The sequence below is a fragment of the Lathyrus oleraceus genome, chromosome 5 (assembly GCF_024323335.1).
Source record: "Lathyrus oleraceus cultivar Zhongwan6 chromosome 5, CAAS_Psat_ZW6_1.0, whole genome shotgun sequence".
In the NCBI taxonomy this organism is placed as follows: Eukaryota; Viridiplantae; Streptophyta; class Magnoliopsida; order Fabales; family Fabaceae; genus Lathyrus; species Lathyrus oleraceus.
In genome coordinates this window covers 124,776,716-124,802,319 of record NC_066583.1, presented here as the reverse complement: position 1 = coordinate 124,802,319, position 25,604 = coordinate 124,776,716, and the positions used below count along the sequence as shown (strand labels likewise).

The following is a 25,604-nucleotide window of genomic DNA, read 5'->3' as shown; positions in this document are numbered from 1 at the left end:
GGAAGTTTTTTTTTTGGAGAAGAAGGGTCTTTTTACTAAAACAGAGTGCAGGAGATTATCGTTTGCTAAAGCAGAAAGGCGAAAAAAGAAAAGAAGAAGAAAGAACAAGGGTTTTATAGGGGTTAAACCCTGAGAAAAGAAGAAGGGTGAACGTTTGATCTTCTACTTTCGACACGTATACCCATGTTCCCACATCTGCAAACAGGTGGAGGAGAGAAGGCAGTTATAACGGTAAGCATGTTTCAGTCATAAAGACGTGAAGTGATGGAGACGTGATTTTGTGCGTCTCGAGGAAAAAAGGAAACGTTCGTCATGATTATATGGCGTAATCAGTGTGGGGCAAACAGGTATCCCACTAAGTAGAAGTGGAAGCAGTAAGGAGCAAGTCGACATCTCAAAGATGCCATCATCTCACAAACGTCGACATTCGAAAATGGCATCTCTGGGGGGCATTTTGTTACCATGATAAATCTCTAAGGCATGTTGAAGGCGTAATTAATGAAAGGGTCTTGTGAATTTAGGGTGTATACCCCCATCAAAGGGTAGAGATGTGCCTGAGATAAGCAAGAGTTGAGAAAAACGTAAGTTATCAAGGGATGAAGCCGATAGAGGAAGCACGTTTGGTCGAAAGGCCATTCCGTCGACTGAAATGAAGCTTGGGACTTAAGGAATTTTGGATCGTGCCAAACACATAGAAGACAGCGTCGCCCTAAATACCTGGGCGGGAGAAATTTGAAATTGGAAAATGACTATCCGTTACAAGAAGAATAAAGCGCCAGAATATGGAGCAGTTTTTAGAACGTGGATAAAGCAGTTTGTAGATCGTGTGACACGACGTCTGCTAGTTTCTAGAAGTTTTGGCCTGTAGGCAATTTCTTTAGTTTAGTATAAATAGGATATCTCACGAGGGGCTAGAGGTGTTCACCTTGTACTAAAAAATCACTTGTAAGAAACTTCTCATTCCCAACGCGAGGAAGCAAGAGTTTTTAAGAGTGCTATGTACGTGAATCACCACATTTATTTCAATGCAACTTCCTTACTTTTCAATTGTTCTTGTTGAACATTTTATTTTAATTTCATTTACTTTTGAGTTATCACTTTACATTGTCGTCTACGCTGTCGATACTGATTCTATTACGATAATAGAGTTCACCAAAAGCGTGTTCGTCGTGTACGTCTTTTGAATGTTGTAGTGATGTCGGTCACGAGTCACCCATAGGCTATAGTGTCGTTTAAACCTTTCGTGTGGAAAAAACCTGCGCTTGTTCAATACTTTGTCAGGAGCCGTTCCTCACAAAGTTGTTCTGTCGAATTGAATAAGCCACACTTATACTAGCACATGTCATAGGATCAACTGGTCGATCCTGCAAGTAACCCTTAAGTTTCAAGCCCTAGGGAGGACCAACGGTTGTTTACCAATTTCCACAGTAAACAAGATCACAAAACCAGATTACTTGAACCTGCTCTGATACCAATTATAAGTTTATGCACGGTCTCTAAAGAGGGGCTGAATTAGATTTATTGGACTTTTCTCGATTTGAAGCATTAACACTAGTTTTTTATTTTTCAGAACTGATATGAAAGTAAATATGCTAAAAAATAAATGCAGAAAGTAAAGGACACAACGATACATACTGGTTCCCCTCACAATCCGAGAGTACTCAAGTCCCCTCACTCCCCGTAAGAGATTTTTCACTATGTCAGATCTTTGTACAAGTCTTCAACCAAGATCAATTCTACAATATTCTAACATAAGCAACACAAGTGAAAAAAAGAAAATAATTATTTCTTTTTCACTCTCTTCTTTCCAACAATTCTGGACAGTAAGGTATACACAAATCTGAGTTTGTAACAAAAGTTATAACTCTTTAATCAATCATGTATTAATTGATTTCCTTTTTATATTGATCAATCCAAACATATACACCTAAGTGCTCAGAATAATATGAATGAAACTTTAATGAATATGTATGAAAGTTCATGTTAAAAGTTTCACACTTGAAAGTTTATAAATTAGTTTGAATTATGAGATGTGAGAGTTGTATGTCAAAGAATCTCTTTTGAAATATGAAAGTTTTGTGTCTAAGAGTCCTTATTTTGAAAACTGAAACCATAGATATATATACATGCAATATACCCTTCTGAAAGAGTGTATATTCATGAAATATTGTCATGTTTGATGTATGAAAGTTGCAAAATATTGAAAATGCCTGCTCCTCGCCTGTTTTGGGTAAAATAATGTTTTATGTAGATTGCGACAAAATAGTTTTCGCTAAAATCGACCAACAAATAAATATTTTTTATCCAAAACCACGTAAGCCTTGAGTTCTCTATTGCACCCGGAGATAGTAGGAGCGAGATTTAAAGTCTCGTTAGGCACCCTAATAAAAAATAAACTTTTTTGTCCTAATCTTTTCCTTTTAATAACTTGAAAAGCCTAACATTTTAAGCTTACACTAATGCGCACAACTAACCAAATGGTTCCCGTTGATTACAACGAACATGGGGATGTTAATATCTTCCCCTTGTGTAATCGACTCTTGAATCCTGATTTGGTTGCGACGACTAATATCATAGTCGTTCTTTTTTGGGTTTTATCGATATTTCCTTTTATCCTCTTTGGGAATAAATAAAGTTCGGCGGCGACTCTGTTAAGCCCATTCTACGAGCGTACGATTGTGCTTCTGAGCGTCGTGTTCTCATTTTTCGAGGTACGACACCCACCATAGGACTAAAGCACACTAAAACTGGACCGAAGTCTGTACACCATGATGCATGATTCACCATAACATGCAATATCACCAAAAATATTCACCATGCAATCACCATAATAACAACAACATAATCGTCATAACAACAACCTAAGGAACAACATAATCACCAAAATAAACAATAACATCATTGACCATACAAACATGTGAATTTAATTCGAAACAACATAATAAAAACATCATGCATTTTCAAACAGCAGCCAATCATGTGCCTGAAGCATAGCGTAACACCAAAAATCGAAACAACAAACCAATTCTGCACAGCAGAGCGAAGAACGCTCATTCTGGTTGCGTGACGGGTTTCCCGTCACCAAGATGAAGCTTGTTACCTTCCATGTCATACATGCGACGACCATCCCAATCAAACATGTATGGGACCACTACGGTCTACCCGTCAGGAAGCTTACGTCCGTCAACACCTCCTAACACGATGACGGACAAGGCTTTATCAGGGTGACACCCGTCACCTTGAACCAGAATAGAAAAATGTGTTTTCTGTAATGGAGTTCAAAACAGAACTCTGATTTTCATCCCCCATACCCCAAATCGCAAAATAACAACAAGAAGTATGATATCTAACATCAAAACAACATTTATCCATCAATTAACATGCAATTTCATTCATTTAGTCATGGATTTGCATGCTTTATTTATCAAGCTTATCACTCACATATGAACAATCACACGTAAAAACTTTCAAAATTCTCTTACTAACCTAATCTCCCTCAATTAGAGACTTCCAACACTACTCTCACTTATTCTCTTATTTATCACCATACACCTCTTGACTCTAATTTTATTTTAATGAAAATACTACTAATATTCTCCTTATTTTCTATTATTTCTATTTTTCTCATTTTCGATCAAAGATCTCCTTCTCTATTTATTTTAATAAATTAAATTAAATACTACTAATTATTTTAGTAATAATTCTCATTATTCTAGCATTATCAACACTATTATTTGGTTAACTAATTAGAACTAAATATCACCAATCCAAAACACCAAATAGTACCCAATGTACATAGAATCAATTTAAATAATTAAATACAACAATTTTAATTAAATAAATAATTTAGAAAAATGGGGTGTTCCTGTCATCATGGTATTTCTACTTCAAGTGCACGTGAGAAGACATGACATGCAGGACCGCCAGAAACGGCCGACCTATGATGTCGTTGTAGATGTTTTCACATGGAACCATGAAGAAACGAGCATTCAGTGTCTTCAACAATTCTGCAGACATATGTACTTAACGGTCACCTTGGGAGAGCGGAGTAGGAGAAAGACGTAATTATTTAAGTCTAAGTCCTCTATAAATTGTAAGATTTTCTGTGACTTATGAATCTTATTCATATAAACTTTTTTGTTATAAAATAAAACTTCACAAACCTCGATTTTTTTCTTCTTTTATAACCAATTAAATTAACTGACATTTTTGTTTTTGTGTGTAATTCGTGGTGTTTTAACTGATTATATGAAAACATAACGAGACTACTTACTCAAAAATTGTCAGAAGAAAGAAACTTGAACAAGGGGTTATCAGCCTAATAATGCTTTGCCAGCTTATACCAAACTACAGAAGCTATTGTAGTTACAAATTAAATAATGTAATTGCAAAATCATCATGCTGTTCACTGAGTCAGTAAAATCCAGCATGTTAGGCTACAAAACATTTCAGTTTATCTAATCTTTGCACATCCTGTTTTCGCGGGTAAATGGACTTCACCGCCGCTCTCATTTGAAAAAAGGCTCTTGTGCCAACCTTAGGAAAGAAAGATTCTTCTCACAAAACATTGCTGAAGACATAAATAATGGCAAAACAACAACTGATTACAATAGCCCCGCATCATCTCGATTTCATGTGTAACAAAAACCTGGCGTGATCATCATCGACCTTTATCCACGTTAAAAGACTGATGATGCCCTTCTGACCTTCCTCTTTCTAAGTAAGCTGTATGTTGATCCCATCCTTCTGAGTGGTAGCCTGGCTGACTATCTGACTTTCTAAATTTCTCTGAACTTTGTTGTGATTTACCTTTGCTCGATCCTTTTTCCAGTGACTTGGAATTCTCCATGACTTTACCTTTTTCTGGGTTCATTCTCGGGGAAGGAAGTGGTTGGTGACGTTCAGATCCTTTTCCTTTATCTTGGTTGCGCGAAGACTGACTCGACTCTCGGCCTCTATCCGCGTTTTGTAGTTCATTTACAGCTTGACTTCGGCCCACCTTCAAAAAGTTCAGCCTGGATGTCAGTTTTGTGAGTGCAGAAGTATTTGCTCCCTGTTGTGAAAGCATTTAAATAAATAAGTCTATCTACTCCACTAGTCCTATGAACTTGCATTATGACTTGTCACATTTCTCTTATTGAACCTTGCATAAGTAATTTGATTCCTTCATCCCATTACTAAGCAATATCATAAAAGTAAAACTGATGCAACAAGGTTCTGATTTTTATGTAGATTCATAGCAAAGTTTATGATGCCTACCTCACCCCTTGAAGTAGCTCTCTTGGATGTTGGTGGCTGTTTGTTTTGTGAAGGCGTCGACTCTGGCTTTCTCTCAGAATCACTTTCTCCTCCGCTAAGAATAGAGTCCTGTCGAGACATTGCCAAATATCCATGGTTTAAGAAAAGTTAGATTGTATATTACTATTAATCTTAGGTTTTTAACCACGCAAAGCTTGAGAAATTACGATATTTGTTTTCTATCCGCTAGTATAAACTGCGGAAATAAACTTGGGAGGAGAAAAGTTTTATAGAATCCTTATAACATTGACACTAAGGAACAAATCCTTATGAGATTTACCTTACTCATTGACCTTTCATATTGTGATGTCGCAGAAACTTCAGCATCTCCCTTACGTTTCCTGTCGTAAAGATTCCGTAATAAGAGTCAAATTTAATTACCATAGAAAGAAACAGGCAAAATAAAAGGCGCCGAAAAAGGTAATAGAAGCGATAAAAGTTCCAAATGGGCTAGTGAAAGAATGTAAGATTGTGAAAACTGATACGATAAACATACATTTTTCTTTCCTGATTTGATAATTGTCGCGATGTCTTCCTGATACTTGAAGTAGATAGATATTTATGCTCGATTTTAACATTAAGCCGCTGCGCAAGCTCCTCAACCATCCGCTCTAAGTTGGAAAGATCCACTTCTACCAGAGCTAATTCCTGAAGTTCTACCCTAGTCTGTATAAGATGTAGAGATTGTGAATTAGTTGAATGATCAAGAGACGTTATTAACCACCTTTGACTGAATTTGATGACACTCTTCACCCTCGTCGACATTAGCTAAATCAGAAACTCGAGTCCTACCTCAAGAGTTGCCCGAGAACTCTTCTCCTTGTGTAACTGTTCTTGTAGTTTAGCCACCTGTGGAAAGAAAATCTTAGTGACAGAATCTTAAATTTATTACGGAGAAAGAATGAATATCTCATTTCGCAATGAACATACATCTTGCTCAAGTGCCAAACGCCGCTCTCGTATGTCTTGCTTTCGTTCATCGATCTTTGATTGCAGCTTTTCATTCTCCTTCACCTACAACAGAAAGTAAAACTATCTATTGACTTCGAGGAAAATAATTCAACGCATAAGCAAAGTTATTCATAAAGGAAATCAACAGATACCTCATCTGCAATTTGGTTTTGTAGTTCTGTCTTAGCAGCTTCAAGCTTTTCCATTTCATCACTATGGTTAAACATGAAATTAGTGGACAGAGAAACATGAAGAAACTAATATCAGCATTGTACACATAGATGTCAATTACTTACTCCTCTTCACTAGGAAGGTCAATGGATTCCATAGATAAGTTCTTCCTTGCCTAGATGAAATACGAAAGACATAAAACCCGAAACTGTTTAGTAAATAGACAATTGAGCTCTCAAAGAAAAGTAAGAAAGACAAACTAATGGCATAAGCTTGAGCCAGTTTAAGGAAAGTGACAGACATAACTGGCAATACAAAAAATTGCATCGTTAATTTTGAAAAGAATTACTCACAGAGGTGCGCCCCAACATGTTTCGGTGCCGAGGTGCTGGGCCATTGGACATGGTTGCAGACTTTTTCATATGTGATTGACTAGAAGAATTTGAATCATGCATACCATCTAGATCAGTAGAAGTTTCAACGGGCTTATTGGATTTATCTGCATTAGCTGCCGTCTTAGGACTTCTGAGATTTTCACTACCTTTGGCATTTTCATGTTCAATCGGTGAGCCTTCGCGTGACTGTGTTAACATTTGATCGACTTTAACTTCATCACTCACATCTGAGGATTTTGAACTTGAACGAGAATGATCACGATCCTGTCCATTACAACCTTTTGTCACTGACTTGGAGAAAATCACTTTTAGAACATCTCTCGTTAAACATTTTTTAACGAAAAACATTGAATATAATTGCTCATAATTGACATGAAATAAATATATCTAGCATTAACCTTGTCATCGTAATCGTCAGCCTCAGAATCTCCAGTTTCAGTGTAGGATTCGCTGACAACATCATCTTCATCAGATTCTTGCACTGATTCATCGTCATAATCATCATCATCATCATCATAGGATAGATCATCATCAGTACCTTCCTCACTCTCAGATCCACTCTCTTCTGAGTCGGTGTATATATCAGGGGACTCGGAACCTTCCTGCTACAACACTAACAAGTTAGGATTCTGAAAATAATCTCATCATGGTTTCATTTTATGAATGGAAACCATGCAAAATGTAACATTGTGAGACATGATTACCCCAAATATGCTGGTATATTCTTCTAATAAGGTTATAACAATTGCTTGGGCATGATTAGCAGCTGCAGCTGCTTGTAGAAGTTGAACAGAACCATCACCACCTACATCAAAATCATTATCGATCTCACACTCTCCGGCTAGAAGGGGACGAAGAAGTAATGGTGCCATGCAAGCTGCCACAGCTGAGGAACTCATTCTGTTTACAGCTTTTTGTGAAGCCACAGTTTGCATCATCAACAGTATTCTGGAGAAGAACGAGATCGTTAATATAGATGGCCATTAAAACCTGATTCGAGTAATGGCCATAAAATCTGATTTGAGTAATGTAACAAAGATAGCAATCAATAAGTAATCCCAAAAGGAAAGAAATGGGAAAGAGAAAATTATTACTCAAACACCTTTGCAATAAGCGGCGATTTGGTTCAGGAAAAGTGTCATTTATTGCTGCGCGCATAGAAGCAACTCTAACACCGCGTTCAGTTCCTAATAGTTGTGCCAATTTTCAACAATGCAGAGTTAAACTTCAAGAATATAGATAGAAGTTTTGAAAACCTTTTCATTTGACAACAATCATGGAACATGAATTTTGATTAAAAGACATAAGTCCTAGATTTCTATTAAATTAGAATAATATGGAAACATCAAAATGAAACTTACGGCAAGCTTCTAACAGTGCCTTACAGCAAGATGCAGGGACCGGAGAAGATGGCAATCCCCGAATAACATGCTGCAAATTTATAGAAATACGAAGTTACTATAATGTATGAGCTGCAGGAAGAAAACAGCACTTTCGGTTATCACGAGTATACCTTAATACAATCACCAATGACATGTGCATCTTCATCCGGAGCAAACTCAGATTTTCCTGCAACCATGTCGCATATTCAAGAACATGAAAACTTACCGAGTAACTTTGATAAAAAAAAGAGTAAAGAAATTGCACATTGAAAACTACAAAAGTTCACAATCTTCAAACATTTAAAGAGTAGCCAGGAACAGAAATGCAAACCTTGTTCATATTCCCGAACACGGCGTTCAACATCATCAACATCAGCTGCTTGTCGCAAGATCCCTTCTACGCTAGCTCCTATTTTATAATATTTATTAAATTAGATTTGTATTCCATGTGAAACACATAAACTAGATGTGTGTATGTGTAAGAAAAACCACCATGCTCTTCCATGAATTTCAGTGCTTTCTCCAAAAACGATGGAGTTCCATCAGCATCCTCCAAAGCAAGTAAAATCGGTCGGCCAATTACCGTAGATTTGGCTGGTTCTCTATCCTTCACTGTAGAAATCATATCAAATGAAAGAAAGTTTGTTGACTTTTACAACATTATATACACGTATAATCACTCAAAGTTCACAACAAAATGTATTTTGCAAATGTCATAACTCATAACTGTAAATCACATTTCTACAGAAGAGACATTCAATCAGATGGTACAAATTAAACACATTACCACTCTCAAGCGCTATTATACAAATGGACAAGTCATACTCATGCAAAGATCAAATCAGAAAAGCGACGATTTTAACAATAGTTATTTCAATAATTGTTTGCGTGCTGATCTTTAAGTTGTTATGGGAAGTAACGTATGTTGATGATGAACGGTATTTATAGTGTATGCACCGCTAGGTCCAAACGGTGAGATCAGGTGACATATGCAAAGCACAATCATATCAAGAGCATACACTGGTCCAAAGAAATATCAATTGGATCAGTCTGATCGTTCCTAAAGATACCATTTTGCTCCGACGCATTGGCAGCAGTTGGCGCTTGTGCTAAAGCTTTCTCGAGTGCAATCTTCCACTCGTACAAGTCCTCCGTAGTTTCAGCCTATTATATAAACAGATGAAATGATACGTTAGCATCAATAATATCAATTCTAACACTTTAGGAGAAAGACATCTTCTGAGAGATGTATTACATCAAAGGAGAAGATTTAAGCACCTTAAGTGTGAATGCTCGTCCATCATGACCGTCGGGAAATTGTACAGTCAAAAGTTTCTTATCTGCTTTAACAATGACGCTACAAAATTCAACAACGCATGTTACAAGAGATAATGAAACCTCCCGATTTTGTGAATGATAATAATGTAAAATAGTTGGGAGAAAACAAGCCAACCTGCCTGAATTGTTGAGATCAATGCCACCAAGGGTCAAATTCACTTCATTTCCCTTTAGAGGCACAGCATTCTGAAAAACATTAAACGAAATGATAAGAATATATGATAACAAGTTTGTAGTTTGCACATCAGATGAAACACGTAAGCGCATTAGAGTTATAGGTGCTCGTGTGGGTATGCGCTAAGGTTATGTCAACTCTTTCTGTCAAAAATACAAATTATGAGTTCATTATTAGATATAATTATAATGGTACGAAAAAAATCTAGTCTAAACCGAGGTAAGGTTTTGTTTACTTTCGATCAGATGCCAAAACAAAATTACTTACCGGATCACTTCTGAAGAAAACAAGTGAAGTTTGTGTTAAAATAAACCACCTTTTCTTCCACGATGTCCATCCAATTCCTACTCATCAATAAATAGATACAGTTCAATAATAATAACAACATTGGAGAAGAGAGTGATTTATTCTACAAATAGGGAAAGAAAACCATAGTTAATCACATTCTGTTACGTTCGATGGTTACATTCACATCCATTGTCTTACATACCATTGAAATGCATAAAAAACACTATATCTATCTACACTTACTCCTCTTTCATTTGAATTATGTAAATAATATATAGTTTCTTCGAGGAAAACACGCGAAGTGATGGAGCGAAACACACCTTTGGAAGATATGAAAAGCGGTCCACTCTTGAAAATCTGCAAAATATAGTTACAGGATTCAGAATAAGGTATATAAGAGAGACATGGAAACTATAATAAATAGAAGCTAGCTACATTAACATTTAACAATGAAGACTTTTTATACAATTTGCACGCCTTTTATCGTATCGATACGCTGATACGCTCAATTAGGATATGTTGAGAACAATTCCCAAAATGGAATTGATCATGAATAATACCACATTGGTCCAAATTAACATAAATTCCCATGTTGTGAAGCAAAGGAAAAGAATCATACCGCATTGTTTCCGGAACCACGAGAAGTCTGATGCTCTGGTGGTCCAGACTGGGGGTTAGGAGGAGGAATAGAAGCACCGCCATTATTTCCCTGTAAAATAGACACATCGATACCGATAATGACGTTGAAAAACGGAATGATTAAATGTAATAATCACCATCTGTCAGATACCAGACACGCCTTCAATTCGAAGCATGAGTGTTACATAGCATATATGATATAACATAACAAGATGAAAAAAGTAAGTGAATGATTAAAAACCTGAGACAATTCGGCACTTGTGTTGTTCATATCTGTGATCCAAAAATCACAGAACTATCTGAAACGATTCACCAGAAGAAACCAAAACCGCATTGATGAATGGACCAAACCTGCATCCCCATATTCATGAAAACTACAATGTATAGCTAGCTCAATGCATGATCAATCGAAATATTGGATAGTGACATACCTGGAGGTGAAGAAAATGGATGAAAGAAAAGTATGAAGAGAGAGAAAGGGAGAGAAGGAAGAAAGGAAGAGCAATGGAAGCGTGAAAATTGGGAAATGTTTTGTGTGATGTAGTTTCTCTGTCTTCTCGAAATGGAATGTGATGAGAAATATTAGGGTGGTAAGGAAGAAAATTGAAAATCGATTAAGAGCGGGTCTTGTTCCTTCCTAATATATGTGTACGTTAAACAACAAAGCACCGTGATGGAGGGAAAGAAAAAACACAACACTATGTACAAGGAACGAACAATTGTCTTTTTTGTCATTTTATTTCATGCCACTTTCTAAAAAACAAGATGCTATATTTTGTGTGGGAACCAATTTTTTTTCTTTGCTTATTGTTATTACAACCTTTCTTCTTTTTTTTCTTTCTCACAAGCTTTGTTCTTTTGTTCACTACATGCAAACATGTGGCCCTACTTGTCTAAATTTTTACTTATTCATTTGTAAAATGTAGGTTTTTTTTTAAAAATTCATATTTGGGTTTATAGATTCCCTTATACATATGTTCAAATTTTTTTTAATTTTTTAAATTATACATTGATAATTTAATGTATAATAGATGTTTAAAAAACATAATTAAATATGAATGATTAGATTATATAATTTTAATTTTATAAAAGATTTTGTGTTTGATCACTAATATACAATATATAATGGTTAGATTATTAAAATTCAATCTCTCCGCAAAGTTGCAAATGGTCATTTTTATAGAGATTGAAAAAGTGTTTGAATCATTCGAAGTAGCCTTTATAATGTAGATACAATAAAGGTTTTGGAGGTTGTTTCTTCCTGTAAGAATGTTTCTTCTCATAGGAGAATATAGTTAGATTATAGAAGTCTTGGGTTTCAGGATATGTCTCGTCTTGGTTGCTCGGTTGATTTGGTGGGAATTGTACTTGCAAAAACTCTAACATTCAAATCATCGATTGTCAGAAATGAGAGGCATAAAGTTTTAAGGAACTTTGTGTGTACTTTAATTTGATGTCTATGGTCCTTTATATATGGATCTTATAAGGTTTTATCCCATCCATTAACTTCAATCATAGTTGTCCAAGATGACATCTTCCAGGCAGATAGATGTTAGTAACTTAGTATATAATTCACTTTGCTATTTGACGGGCTTACTTTCATTTCTTGTCTAGATCAAGTACTTTTTAGGGTAGGCCTATGTCGGCATACCAATATCAAAATAGATATTTTGTCTTTTGACATCAATGTCTTGATGTCACTTATGTATAAATATATTTATCTTTATACTTTATCACTATATTGGACATTTTCTCATTTGGCCAATTTTGGGGTCGAGATTGGGTAGGAGCAGTTGCCCTCCAAGCCTACTCTGGTGTAGCGAGGTAAAGCTTGCGATTTTGTATTGTTCTTTCCTACTTTTTTTCTTTTAAAGTTTGAGATTCTCTAGTTTCTGCTGATTTCCAATTGCATTTTCTCGTCCCAGAGTGTGATATGGACTAGGCTTCCATTTCCTGTGTTATATTCTAGTTTTGCATATCGGCCTTGATTTTCATACTATTTCATGGAATTCGGTCGGGCTCCCCACAGTCGGGGTAACTTGTTTTCTTTTTCCGTCTACTATGTCGTACCTCGATTATTTCTCTAACGATTGTAGGCATGAGGCATTTCTCCCCTGGGTACTAAACTTAATTATTCCGTCGTGGGGAATTTAACTAGTTTACCTCAACAAACAAAAGAGAGTTTTTCACATGGTTTAGCTTATAATGAAAACAAAATTTCTTCCAATAAAATTTTAAAATATTTTTCTTACACTAAAACACCTCACAAATATAAAGATTTTAGTCTCAAAAGTATTAAGGCAAATGTGAGAAAATAAAGAGAGAAAGATGAGAGTGAGAGAAAGGTATTTTAAATATGATTTTTGGTGTGTTGAGAAGTGAAGGATAATCCTTTATTTATAAGACAAAAAAATTATTTAAAAGGAAAATGACCCATGAGCCTTTTAATGTTGATAAACGATTAGGCCAAACACATAATCGATGTCAAGTCCAAAAATAGAAGGTTTTCAAAAGAGTCGTCGTTAATCGACTAATAACCATTAGTTGATTATGAGGCATTACAAAAAGGAATAATCGATTATGCTTAAGGGCTAATCAATTATACCTAGTGAAATTCTCTCATAAACAACTTTTTGAACTTTTAATCAATTAGTTAGGCACAAAAATATTTTATGGTGGTTTTAATAAAAAGAGACAAGATTTCCAAAAGTTTGAAATTGTGTGTATGATTTTCCTTATTAAAATTGATATTTAGTCTTATACCTTTACAAACATGGATCACTCGACCCCGATTCGATGAGCTTTCATATTTCCTCTCTTTCATAATTCTGAAGTTTCTAGTTTCTTGTCATTTTATCTTTGACTTTAGCATTTCACTAGAACCTTGAATATTCTTTGCATGAGGCTTAAGATAACTCTTCAAGATAAACATCTCATCAGATAACTTTTTGATCAAAGATCTTCACCGACTTCACCAAACGCTTCTTAACATAAGGTGTTGTCCTTCACAGATAGATTTTGATATATTGATCTCCAAACACTTCATCATAACTTGATCATCACAATTGATCAATACAACTTGATCATCACAACAAATGGCACCTTGATCTTTAAGAGTAGCCACTAGATGACATGAGATCTTGATCTTCAAGCATTACCACTTAATCACGCCAAATATTTTTCTTCAAGCACCACTACTTTATCACATCAGGTTATAGCTTTATTTAATATCATCTGAACTAAATCTCATCTTATGAAGACTTCTCTTAAGAGTGTCGTCAACATCAAAACCAAACAGGTTATTGCAGAAATCATACCTACAAACACATAGTTCCACACACATGATAGAATTTACGGAAACTTTCCTCTATATTGATTCAATATGTCTGATATAACTTTCAAAGATTACATTTTTCGCCTGCCCTTAACATTGTTTAAACATCCATGTTGTTCGGCCTAATGTTCGCTCTCCTATGATTTTCCTTCCTTATTAGAGTTATATTCCATCTTTTCAAAAAAAATGTGCTCATCTTCGGATAAATCAATGTCGCAGTATTATGTGCAATTTTTCAAATCACTTCGAAATTCTCTTGTAATAACCATGATCTGGTTATTTTTACATTATCTTTTTCCTCCTCTTTAATATTTTTCCTTCGTTTATTGAGGGATTTTTGTTGTCGTTTCGTAGTTCTTTACCCATTTTCCCGAACTAGTCATTAGTTCATGTCGGTCGCATTTCCTTCATTGATGGACAAATGATTAATTCACTTCACTTTCAAAGGAGTTGCAATTTGGTCCTGAGAAATTACAATGTGATTTTTTGATTATATATATCATACGATTAGAAGTTACTTTTATTCTTTGTTTAGGCGTGATCCATTGCATCTCATTGATTCTTCATTATTACTTTCCGCATAGATGGATAAAGATTTTCGCTAACTCTGGTGTGTTTCTAATTATATGGTATGCATTTCCCTTCATTCTCTTTGTTAATAACTTTTTTCTTGAATCATGGAAGGATATGAAGTCTACTCCTCAAGATAAAATGTGACATGAAGATGCTTCACACAGTTCCAGTCTTGTTCCAGCGTATCTTGCTTTATCTTCTGCCTCATAAAAAAAAGTGGAAACGCAACAAACATGGCTCTTGAGAAAAAGATGGCATCGTCTCTGAAGTAGGCTAGGATTGATGATTCCATGGCAGTTGATGAGACTTTTTACATTGCTTCTTCTGAAGATCAAAAAATTAGCTAGTTTTCTACCTCATTTAACCTGATCGTTCCTTCAAATCCATCTAACTGCAACTTCTCAAAATGAAGGTAGAAATAATAACAGGTTTAATTCGATTGTGTTATAATCATCAAGATACATAAAGATATGTCATTTGTATGCCTCCAACGAAAACTGTGTAAACAATTAACACAGTGGTATGATCTATTGACTTATAAAATTAAATTGTTAGTTTTTGTTGTTATATCATCACTTCCATATACTCTCAATGATAAAAATGTTGGTCATTTCATTAAAAAAAATGAACTTCTTATTAGTACTACTATATAAAAATCTACATTTCATAAAGATACATAAAAATCTACTATAAAGATGTTATATCTGTACTGCAACATATTGTAACAGATTGTAACATATTTAAACGGGAGAAACCAAAAGAGTGGACGGAAAATTTAGAAAGAGGATTATTCAACGTAAATTTTTATAAGAACTAAAATTGAATGATAGGATATTTCTGAGAATCCTAACATATTTAATCCTATTTGAAAAATGATTATACAAAATATGAAATAAACTCATCCAATGATATTAGTGCAATCATAAAAAAATATATTGAAATGTCAGCATTCAACTTTTTTATATTGTATTTCTTTTCAATGTCGTTCAATTTCTCAAACTCATTCGATCTATAAAAAAATATCTTTTCACTATCGATAATCGACCATCTGGAATTTTTAGAGGGCAGCTTCACAAAGGGAAAAAGGTTTTCAAAAAATCAATCTTGTTAGTTCACCTAAATTTCAGGTATCGTTTGGTCAAACTTTTTTCGATTGTAAGAAGTATTTTTAAGCTAAAGTTGAAAATAAGAGTTTTATAAACAAAGTTAAAGGTTGTTTGGTAATACTTATATTTTTTTCAACTTTAAAAATTATTTTAAACTAAAAATCGTTTGATATATATCTCAAAATATTTTATTTGATATATAGATGAACTAATGTAATAAAGTGAAAAAATAATAAAATATAATTTTTTTATAAATTTAGTGCAAGTGTTTGATGTATAATGTTTACGTGTGAAAATATTGATTTCGATTCCTACTTATAAAAATGATTTTTTTTTTTAAATAACCATGTTTTTCAAAAATAATACGAAAATAACCAACTTTTCAAAAAAATTTCCAAAATAACCATGTTTCCCCAAAAATATAAGAGGAGGCGCCAGATGCATTGGCGCACATGCATTGGGCCTTATGAAGAGGCGCCAATGCTTGTGGCGCCTGCATGGCCCTCCAAAGGGAGGCGCCAATACAGCTGGCGCCTGCATGGCATGTGTGAGAAGGCGCCAATACAGCTGGCGCCTGCATGGCATGTGTGAGAAGGCGCCAATCCAGCTGGCGCCTGCATGGCATGTGTGTTTTGAAAATAATACGAAAATAACCAACTTTTCAAAAAAATTTCCAAAATAACCATGTTTTCCCAAAAATATAAGAGGAGGCGCCAGATGCATTGGCGCACATGCATTGGGCCTTATGAAGAGGCGCCAATGCTTGTGGCGCCTGCATGGCCCTCCAAAGGGAGGCGCCAATACAGCTGGCGCCTGCATGGCATGTGTGAGAAGGCGCCAATCCAGCTGGCGCCTGCATGGCATGTGTGTTTTGAAAATAATACGAAAATAACCAACTTTTCAAAAAAATTTCCAAAATAACCATGTTTTCCCAAAAATATAAGAGGAGGCGCCAGATGCATTGGCGCACATGCATTGGGCCTTATGAAGAGGCGCCAATGCTTGTGGCGCCTGCATGGCCCTCCAAAGGGAGGCGCCAATACAGCTGGCGCCTGCATGGCATGTGTGAGAAGGCGCCAATCCAGCTGGCGCCTGCATGGCATGTGTGTTTTGAAAATAAAATTTATTTTTGCAACAAACAAAAATCGAACACACAACCTTTGGATCAATAGTAAAAGACATTACAATTGCACCACAGATCCTTCACGTTAATTTGTTTCATCATATATTTAATGAGTATTGTTCAATTGTATTTTTTAAATTGTATTAAAATAAAACACAAAATAATTTTATTAATAAAACACAAACTATATATATATATATATAAAACTATATAAAACTATATAAAACTATATATATATTTATAAAACTATATATATATATATATATATATATATATAAAACTATATATAAAACTATATAAAACTATATATAAAACTATATATATATATATATATATATATATATATATATATATATATATATATATATATATATATATATATATAATATAATATATATATATATATATATATATATATATATAACTATATATATATATATATTAAATATTTAAGTATTATTTTATATAACTTAACATGTATTAATATATTATATTATTTATAAAAAGTAATATAATATTTAAAAATATATTATATTTAAAATAATATAATTTTTCAATTGTATTTTTCAATTATATTTAAAATATTATGAAGTTTTTATATTAATTTTTACACAAAAATTCAAATAAAACTTCATAATATTTATTATAAATACAATTGAAATATTAATACATGTTAATATATAATATAAAACACAAAATATATGATGAAACAATTGAACAATGGCTCATTAAATATAAAATAATATATTAATATATAATATTTTAAAAATTAAAGAATAGAGATAAAATTTAATAAAATGAAAAAAGAACAATATATTTTTTATATTAATACAAAATAATTGTTGCCTGCAGGCGCCAAAATATGTTACTCCTATTTTATAATGTATTCAAAATACATTATTAATATATAATGTAGTTTGTGTTTTATTAATAAAATTATTTTGTGTTTTATTTTAATACAATTTAAAAAATACAATTGAACAATGGCTCATTAAATATATAATGAAACAAATTAACATGAAGGGTCTGTGTTGCAGTGGTAATGTCTTTTAACTATTGATTCAAAGGTTCTGTGTTCGATTCTTGTTTGCTGCAGAAATAAATTTTATTTTCAAAACACACATGCCATGCAGGCGCCAGCTGTATTGAGGCCCAATGCATCTGGCGCCTCCTCTTATATTTTTGGGGAAACATGGTTATTTTGGAAATTTTTTTGAAAAGTTGGTGAGTCAATAAATCACTAACTCAAAAAAGCTTACATTTTTAATTTAAAAAATTTTAAAAAATTAATCTAACAAATTTTATAATTCTTCAATTTAATTAAATATTACACAAGATTCATAAATAAATATATTTTTTAAATTAGATAAAATAAAATAATATGAAAAAACTTATAAAAATGTATGTTGGTGCAAAAAATTGAAAAATAATTTATAATAATTTGATATTATAAATTGTCTTCAATGGGAATCGAAGATATATATAAGTAAATGTTCTGGAAAAAAATTTTAAGTTTGTTTCAACTACTTCACTAAAGTTCCTTAAATTATATTTTTAATTTTTAATAAAAAAGTTTCTTAAATTAGGATTTAATTGAAATATTAGGATAGTGTAAAAGGATTTTACACCGTCAGTTAATTCTAGAAGTTGGATATTGAAATATATTTGACTTTTATTTTAAAAATCTATAATTCATTTATGACATTAATCATTTATGACATTCATTTTACTTTTTCTCTCTATAATAATTACTTATGGGTAATTTTGACAAAAGTCTATTCAATACTACCTTAAATTTTGTAAGTGACAATTAAAAATGAACAATCTTTTTAAAAAAAATACATTTAAAAAGGAACGGAGGGAGTAGATTGTTAATAAATTGTAATTCGTTCGTTTGTCTTATATATCCACATGTAATCATTCTTTTTATTTTTTAACTCTTTAATACTCCCTCTTTTTCTTTATAAGTGTCATTTTTTAGAAAAAAAATTGTTTCTTTTTAAATGTTATTTCAAAATTCAATGTAGAGTTAATTGTAGGATTGTCAAAATTACACCTAATCATTTATTATAGAGAAAAAATTAAATAAATTATTAAAAAATTAAGGATATTGTAGAAAAAAAGAGTATCATTATTTAAAAAATAATAACAATTATTAGTTGTCTTAATACGTATAAAAAATTAAAAAATTACACTTATAAAAGAACAAATTAATTTATAATTTTTTACATTAAAAAGTGGATTTGTTTAAGAGGGACATTTTCTGTCGTAAACTTTTCCAAATATGACTATCGTTGTTAGAATTTAAAATTTCAGGGTCTTTGTGTTTGTTTCAATCTTTAATAGAGTGGTATCATGATTTAAAAGTGTAACAACTAGATTTATCCATGGCCCGACTATAAGAATCTTCATTTGAAGTAGACGATAGGGATAGGTTAAGAATTTGGTTAGGTTCAAAATAGAGAAAAGTATTATCAATGATGTATTGGTTCCAAGTCTTATTCTTAGAGATAAGGTCATAAAGTCTTTCAATATCAGAATCAATAGGTTTCTTAGACAGTCTGATAACAATGTTGAAATGGTAACCAATTATCATGCCAACTGTTATCTTTAGAGCCATGAACATATAAAGAAGAGATATCTTAATGATGATCGGTAAGAGTCACTATTAAATCCAAGAGTACAAGATTCTTAGATGCTCAAAATATTATTTCAAATCAATAAAACTCCAATAAACTGAATTTTGTATTTTTCTCAAACACACGCATACAAGGCGAGTAGTTAAAATCGTGAAAGGTGTAAAAATACCTTAGCAAAACATTCGGAAGTATTCACGTAACCTCGATAATAGAAAGTAAAACATTCAATACATATCAACACGTTAAGCATTTATAATATTTTAACCGCGGAAGAGATATGTGAGTAATGTCCATTAATGATTCAATCACAATGTGGAGTGCCGCGGGCATTTGAAGGATGAAAAATAAATAAGTTTTTAGTATAAGATTTTGGAGAGAGAATTTGGAAAGTACAAATAATATGTAAAATAAGATGGCATACGTGATTAAAAAGTAGTTAAAATAGATATTGAAGAATCAAGAGGTTTGAATTTAAAGGTAAAGAATCATGGTGGTGGAATGAAAGTTTTTTAGTAAGGTTAGAGTAAAGGGTTAAATATATTTGTGATTCTCTTAAATATCTCAAATTTCGTTTTTAGTCTCTCAAAGTATTTCTTTAAAAAAATTGTCCTCCTAAAAAATTTTATCCAACTTTTGGTCTCTAACATTAAAATTGTCGCTAAAATCGTCGTCAATTCAGTCACTAAATGATAAATCACCGTTAAGATCGTCGCTAATTATGTCGCTAAGTTGTAAAAATCGTCGTTGAGTTGCAGGAGGGGCCAAAAATGTAAATGAAAAATTTTATGAGTACCATTTTTTAAAGAAAATATTTTGAGAGACTAAAAACGAAATTTGAGATATTTAAGAAGATCACATACATATTTAATCATAGAGAAAAAATAGATTATTTTAAAAAATGGTCTAGATGTAAAAAGGAAAAAACTTTTTAAAAAAAGTATAAGAACGAAACCAAAAAGACAATGGGTGAAGCATGGATTAATCCAAGTTTTTGACAAATTATACAAATCTTTAGAAACTAATAAAGGAGAAAATTTTATATATAGATTTGCAAAGAAAGAAAGACAATAGAATTGAATCAAATAAAATGTGTTTAGAAAAATAAATATAAAGGAAAGATGAAAGCCATATTTCTATAACTTATTTAATAAAGAATATTATATTTTACCAGACTCTAACAAACTTGACATTAGAGAAAATGATTAAAACTATAGTTACTACACTCAGATTAAAAAATAATAGTTAAAAGAAGTGTTGAAAAGAATGAATAACAATAAAGCGGTTGTGTTAGACAACATACATATTGAAGTATGAAAATTTTGTGGAGAAAGAGGTATTGAATGGTTCATCAAACTCTTTAATGAAGTCCTGGTGTCTAACCAAATGTCGGGTGAATGAAGAAGAAGCAGTTTAGTTCGAATCTATAAAAACAAAGGAGATATACAAAATTGTGAAAATTATAGGGGGTTAAACTTATGAGTTATACCATGAAGTTATTAGAAATAGTGATTGAACGGAGATTAAGAAAAGAGACTCAAATCATTGACAATCAATTTAGTTTTATGCATGGGAGATCGACCATAGAAACGGCATATCTACTATGACGCGTAATGGAGCAGTATCAGATGAAGCAATAAGATTTTATGTGACACAAATGTACCGCTCAAGCTAAAGGGAAAATTGTGAGACTGCGGTAAGACCTACAATATTATACGGGACATAATATTGGATGATTAAGAATTAACAAAGTAAATATGGCAGAGACGAGAATGTTGTGTTTGATGTGTACTATGACTAGATAGAATATGATTAAAAATGACAATATTAAAGAGAGTTGATGTATAACCTGTTATAAAAAAGATGGTGGAAGGAGAGTATATCATATACATGTCAAATAAATAAAGATAAATTAAGATCTAAAAAAAGTATAAGAGAAATTATTAAAAAAGATTTTGAGATTAACAATTTGGATAGAAGCATGATCATTGATAGAATATCATGATAAAAATTGATTCATGTAGCCGACTTTATTTAATGGGATAAAGTTTGATTGATATTGTTGTTGCAATGTGAATGCACATCATGATGCATAAAACACAAGACACTCATATACATGTGACACTTGTATCTTCCCTGAAACATTTGACATGCAGAGTATTCACAGGATATAACGCAATGCAATGTGAGACAAATAAATGTTCACAAGACACATTTGAACACATTTGGTACCATCTATTCTGAAGCACTTGGTGAGAAAAATGATACTATGTTCACTTGGAAGGCGAGCACACTCACCCTGGTGAGGTTTATTCATGTTACACATCAAAATACAGGGTTCTGTGGTAGTGTGGTAGCTTCCAATAATTAGATGCTTCTCCAAGTGACTTATAAAATTCTTCCTCTATATACATTGTGATCTTACAAGTAGATCTCCACCATTAAGCTGAATACAAATTTCCACAAGTGATTAGGCTCGTCACACCCTCATATATGATGGTGAAACATAACACATGGGTCATATAGATTCTAACATTTTCTTTCTCCCCCTATGGACACAAGTAAAAATATTACTGAAAGTGGCATTTAAAATAACAAAAGAAACTTACCAAGATGAACAATAATGTCAAAATAGGGACTCCAATGATAAACGTTGACCTTCAATAATCTCTGTCATTAAGGATTAACAAAGATCAATGAGGATTTTTATAATTATTCAGAAGAGAAAAGAGTCGAGAAGGAGGCTAAGGTTTGGAGGTAAATTTGTGTGTGAGGATGAGAGAAAGTGGAAGAAATATGATAGAAATCATTTATAGAAAAGAAAGTGGAAAGAGAGCTAAAGAGGGTCGTTAAAGAGGAGTATTATTGTTTGAAGAAAAAGAAAATTTCTCTCAATATCACTGATGAAAGCAGAAGCTATGTATATGTACAAGAGTTCCAAAACAGAAAAGGACTAAAAATACTAATACAACTTTCTTAGAAATTAATCAGTTACATACAAACTGATAAAACTAATAAAATAAGATATCATTGCTGCATGTTACATACATTTAACAATCTCATGTGACAGATATTGAATACCTTGTGCGTTCTCATATAACAAGCGAAAGACATTCTGAATCACTTCCACGCTTTTCTTGGTTTTTTGGTTTTTCGGGCTAATGGTCTCAATTTTATTTATCACCCGTATCTGACTTTCTTTGCAGGATATATGAAAACCATGCTATTCTTGGAGCTGCAACTAAAGCATTCTAAACTTCTTGTAATGTTATATCAAAGCTTCTCTGATTTTCTAATGCATATGGGAGCTTGGAGTAGAATTTGTGATGTATTTTCCTCTCCCTTAAATATAAGTAAGATAACTAAAGGGCTTTATCAAATCAAATTCTTTTATTGGAATTGTTGGTAGAGAATGTCTATTGCCTGCCCATTGTTGTTTATCTGAATTCACTTTTGTATCATCCTTTGCATCAAGTGACGGATTCCAAACCGAAATTGCTTGAGAAATAAAACATCATTCCACAATGCAGACATCAGGAATTTGCAGTTACCAATTCATCAATTAGCTCAAAAACGTACAATAATTTTCTGTCTCTGCAGATTAATTCGATTAGAAGTTCCCAAGAATCAAGTTGTGGCTGGAACCCCATATCCACCAAGTCAAATAGAGCTGTAGCAGCATCATCAGCCATCCCGTCCTTACAAAGACGAACCAATAATTCATTTGAGGTAGCATAATGGGGTACAAACCCTCTACTTAGCATTAATCCTAATAATTTATTTGCCTTCCTCAACTCACATTTTTGAGTTAACGAGTTTAGTACAATCCTGTAACTACCTTTATTCAAATAGACACCTTGGTGTGGGAGTTTCTCAATCATATCCAAAGCCTCGTCAAATCTACCTTCTCTGCACAAGCCTCCGAGTATCACATTGAATGTAACAGTATCAGCCTCGCATTCATTTTCCTTCATTTCTTTAAGCAACTCTATAGCCTCATCAATTTGCCCATTCCTACAGAAAAAATTGATCAAAGAAGTGTAGGTAACCGTATCAGGTTTCAAACCAGAGTTCTTCATCTCAGCCAAAACCCCTTTTGCATCTTCCGGTTTTCCCGCTTTACATAATCCATCAACTAGGGCTGAGTAATTGAATACATTAGGACAGCATCCATTATTTTTCATAAACTCAATAACATTTCTAGCACGATCAGGTTTCCCTCCACGGCAAAACCCATTAATCAAAACATTGTAAGTAAGGGGATCAGGCACAATCTGATCCTTCGAAAGCATTTCCTCAAAAAGATCAAAAGCTTCTTTGAGTCTTCCGTTTCGACAGAGACCGTCCATCAGGGTTGAGTAGGTAATAATGTTAGGATAAGAATACTTGGAGTTCCTCATTTCTTTAACAACTTCAAAAGCAGACTCAAGATCCCCCTTTTTGCAATGGTACTTCACCAAGATATTGAAAATGCAAACATTTGGCTTATAAATTAAACTCCTCTTGGCATGCAAGAGTAACTGCCGCGCCAAATCAACCCGGTTGGAATCAACCAAGAGATTGAGACAAGAGCTGATAGCTTTGGGAGAGGGCTTTTCACGAACAATTGTCTGAATAGAGAAAAAAGTATCAAGCACTTTTTCATGAAAAGAACATTTTGAGTAATGCTTCATAAGGTTGATAAATATACCCTCGTGAAATTTACAAGTTTCATAGGTCATTTGATGCAAAACCCGTTCAACAGCTTGAAACTTCTTAAACTGAGCAAGCTTTTGAAGAATGGATGCATAGGTAGCATTGTTGTGATAAAACCCCTTTTGTTCGGATATCATGTTAAATATTTTCAAGGCATGTTGCGGATCTTTCTCTCGTTTGATCAAATTTATAGCAACGTCATGAGTGATATATTTGTTCTTCTTCCTCGTTTCAGAGCCTCTGATTTCAGGAGGTGGGTCTAGTTTAGGTTCTGCAGGTTTTGTAAAGTTAAGAGGAGATATCCATGGTAGCGAAGAAGATGAAGTCGCACAGCTACGTTGTCTGTGCCTGCAGCAGTGAATTGCTGAGATTTTCATGAAATCCAACTCAGTGGTTGATTATACCCAAAACCCTGCCATTTTGCAACATTAATCATTAATTAACTAATCGTGAGCAATGAATTAGAACACAACCAGTATATACTCATGATCAAAATTTCCTATTACAAGCAAAAATGGTCTTTTTATTATTCGGTTCAAATGCTAAAGTTCACCAAGAAATACTCTAATTCAAATCAAAACATAGCATCAAAGGCTACTTTCATATATTACTCCAACAGCTAATTTAATCGAAACATAACAATAGAACAATTTCCAAAATGCACAGTTTTCCTTAATTAGGATAATCCACAGAGAACATTTTACAAACATCTTATATGCACATAACAAAAGAGTAGAAAACGTAGCAATGCTGGGCATGAACAGAGTAGGGAAAAAATGAAACCTTAGCTCTTATATGTTCTCATTCGTAGGTGCAATCAACGGGAGAATAATAGAATTTGGAGGCGCTTTTACCTGAGACTGAGATGCATGCGGACAGTGAAATCTGTAATAATATCTAGCTGCAACAAGGAAGGATTTGTTTCAGTCTCTCTATGTGGTTCGAAACGCATCGTTTTCACTTTTAATAGAATTTGTATTCACCAAAGCTTCAATAAAATGGCCCAAATAGCTTAATGGGCCAGGTGTGAAAAAAGGTATGCTTAACCAAAAAAAAAAAGAATTTCTTATTCATCATATTGGGGAGAAAAACATTCTAAGAAAAATCTAAAATGTTTCTTAGATTTTAAAGATGCATCTCCATAGACACTTTGTCTTAAGTCAAAATGTTAATTGTTCTAGAGATTCATCTCCGAAATATTTCAAAATACACCTTGTGCACCTGCCCCTCTCTAAAAGGCTCATTTTAACATTTATTTATTCGGAGATGCATCACTGTTTAGGATTTACGAAGATGCATCTCTGTAACGTATCAGAACAGTGCAAGTCAAGTTAGTTTTATGGTTACTCATATGAAAATGATGATTTAGAAATGTTAAGGCTCATGTTATGTGATGAGCATTAAACCATACAATCGATATGCAAAAAATAACATATATAAATTCAGATGGTCAAAATAAGTCATTAGCTGATATACAATGAAGTAAAAATACACAATAAA

The 25,604-nt window shown here is 33.2% G+C and overlaps 2 protein-coding genes across 6 annotated transcripts; both read right to left on the bottom strand.

Annotated features, from left to right (window-relative positions):
- Positions 1-4,359: 4,359 nt before the first annotated feature.
- On the bottom strand, positions 4,360-11,359 carry LOC127088239 (rho GTPase-activating protein REN1). Of its 3 annotated transcripts, none has more exons than XM_051029152.1 (24): positions 11,069-11,359; positions 10,879-10,988; positions 10,618-10,707; positions 10,319-10,355; positions 9,978-10,054; positions 9,651-9,721; positions 9,476-9,554; positions 9,268-9,361; positions 8,690-8,809; positions 8,529-8,606; positions 8,329-8,384; positions 8,177-8,246; positions 7,918-8,002; positions 7,520-7,763; positions 7,214-7,420; positions 6,774-7,079; positions 6,546-6,595; positions 6,402-6,462; positions 6,229-6,312; positions 6,091-6,147; positions 5,795-5,964; positions 5,579-5,639; positions 5,260-5,367; positions 4,360-5,053 (listed from the first exon to the last, which is right to left on the bottom strand). In XM_051029152.1, the coding sequence occupies exons 2-24, from the start codon at positions 10,906-10,908 to the stop codon at positions 4,661-4,663; spliced, it is 2,628 nt and encodes an 875-aa protein (XP_050885109.1). In that variant the 5' UTR covers positions 10,909-10,988; positions 11,069-11,359; the 3' UTR covers positions 4,360-4,660. The 3 variants fall into 3 exon arrangements, with proteins under 3 accessions (XP_050885109.1, XP_050885111.1, XP_050885110.1); XM_051029154.1 differs by having other exon boundaries at positions 4,360-4,999; positions 11,069-11,357; XM_051029153.1 differs by having other exon boundaries at positions 7,214-7,417; positions 11,069-11,357.
- A 10,052-nt stretch (positions 11,360-21,411) lies between these two features.
- Positions 21,412-25,061, bottom strand: LOC127088238 (pentatricopeptide repeat-containing protein At5g18475). Of its 3 annotated transcripts, none has more exons than XR_007790155.1 (4): positions 24,959-25,061; positions 22,491-24,516; positions 22,019-22,079; positions 21,412-21,855 (listed from the first exon to the last, which is right to left on the bottom strand). XR_007790155.1 is itself a non-coding variant. In XM_051029151.1 (2 exons), exon 2 carries the CDS (start codon positions 24,479-24,481, stop codon positions 22,943-22,945), a length of 1,539 nt encoding a protein of 512 aa, XP_050885108.1. In that variant the 5' UTR covers positions 24,482-24,516; positions 24,888-25,052; the 3' UTR covers positions 22,361-22,942. The 3 variants fall into 3 exon arrangements, 1 of the variants encoding a protein (XP_050885108.1); XR_007790154.1 differs by having other exon boundaries at positions 24,888-25,052; XM_051029151.1 differs by lacking the exons at positions 21,412-21,855; positions 22,019-22,079 and having other exon boundaries at positions 22,361-24,516; positions 24,888-25,052.
- Between the last annotated feature and the right edge of the window lie 543 nt (positions 25,062-25,604).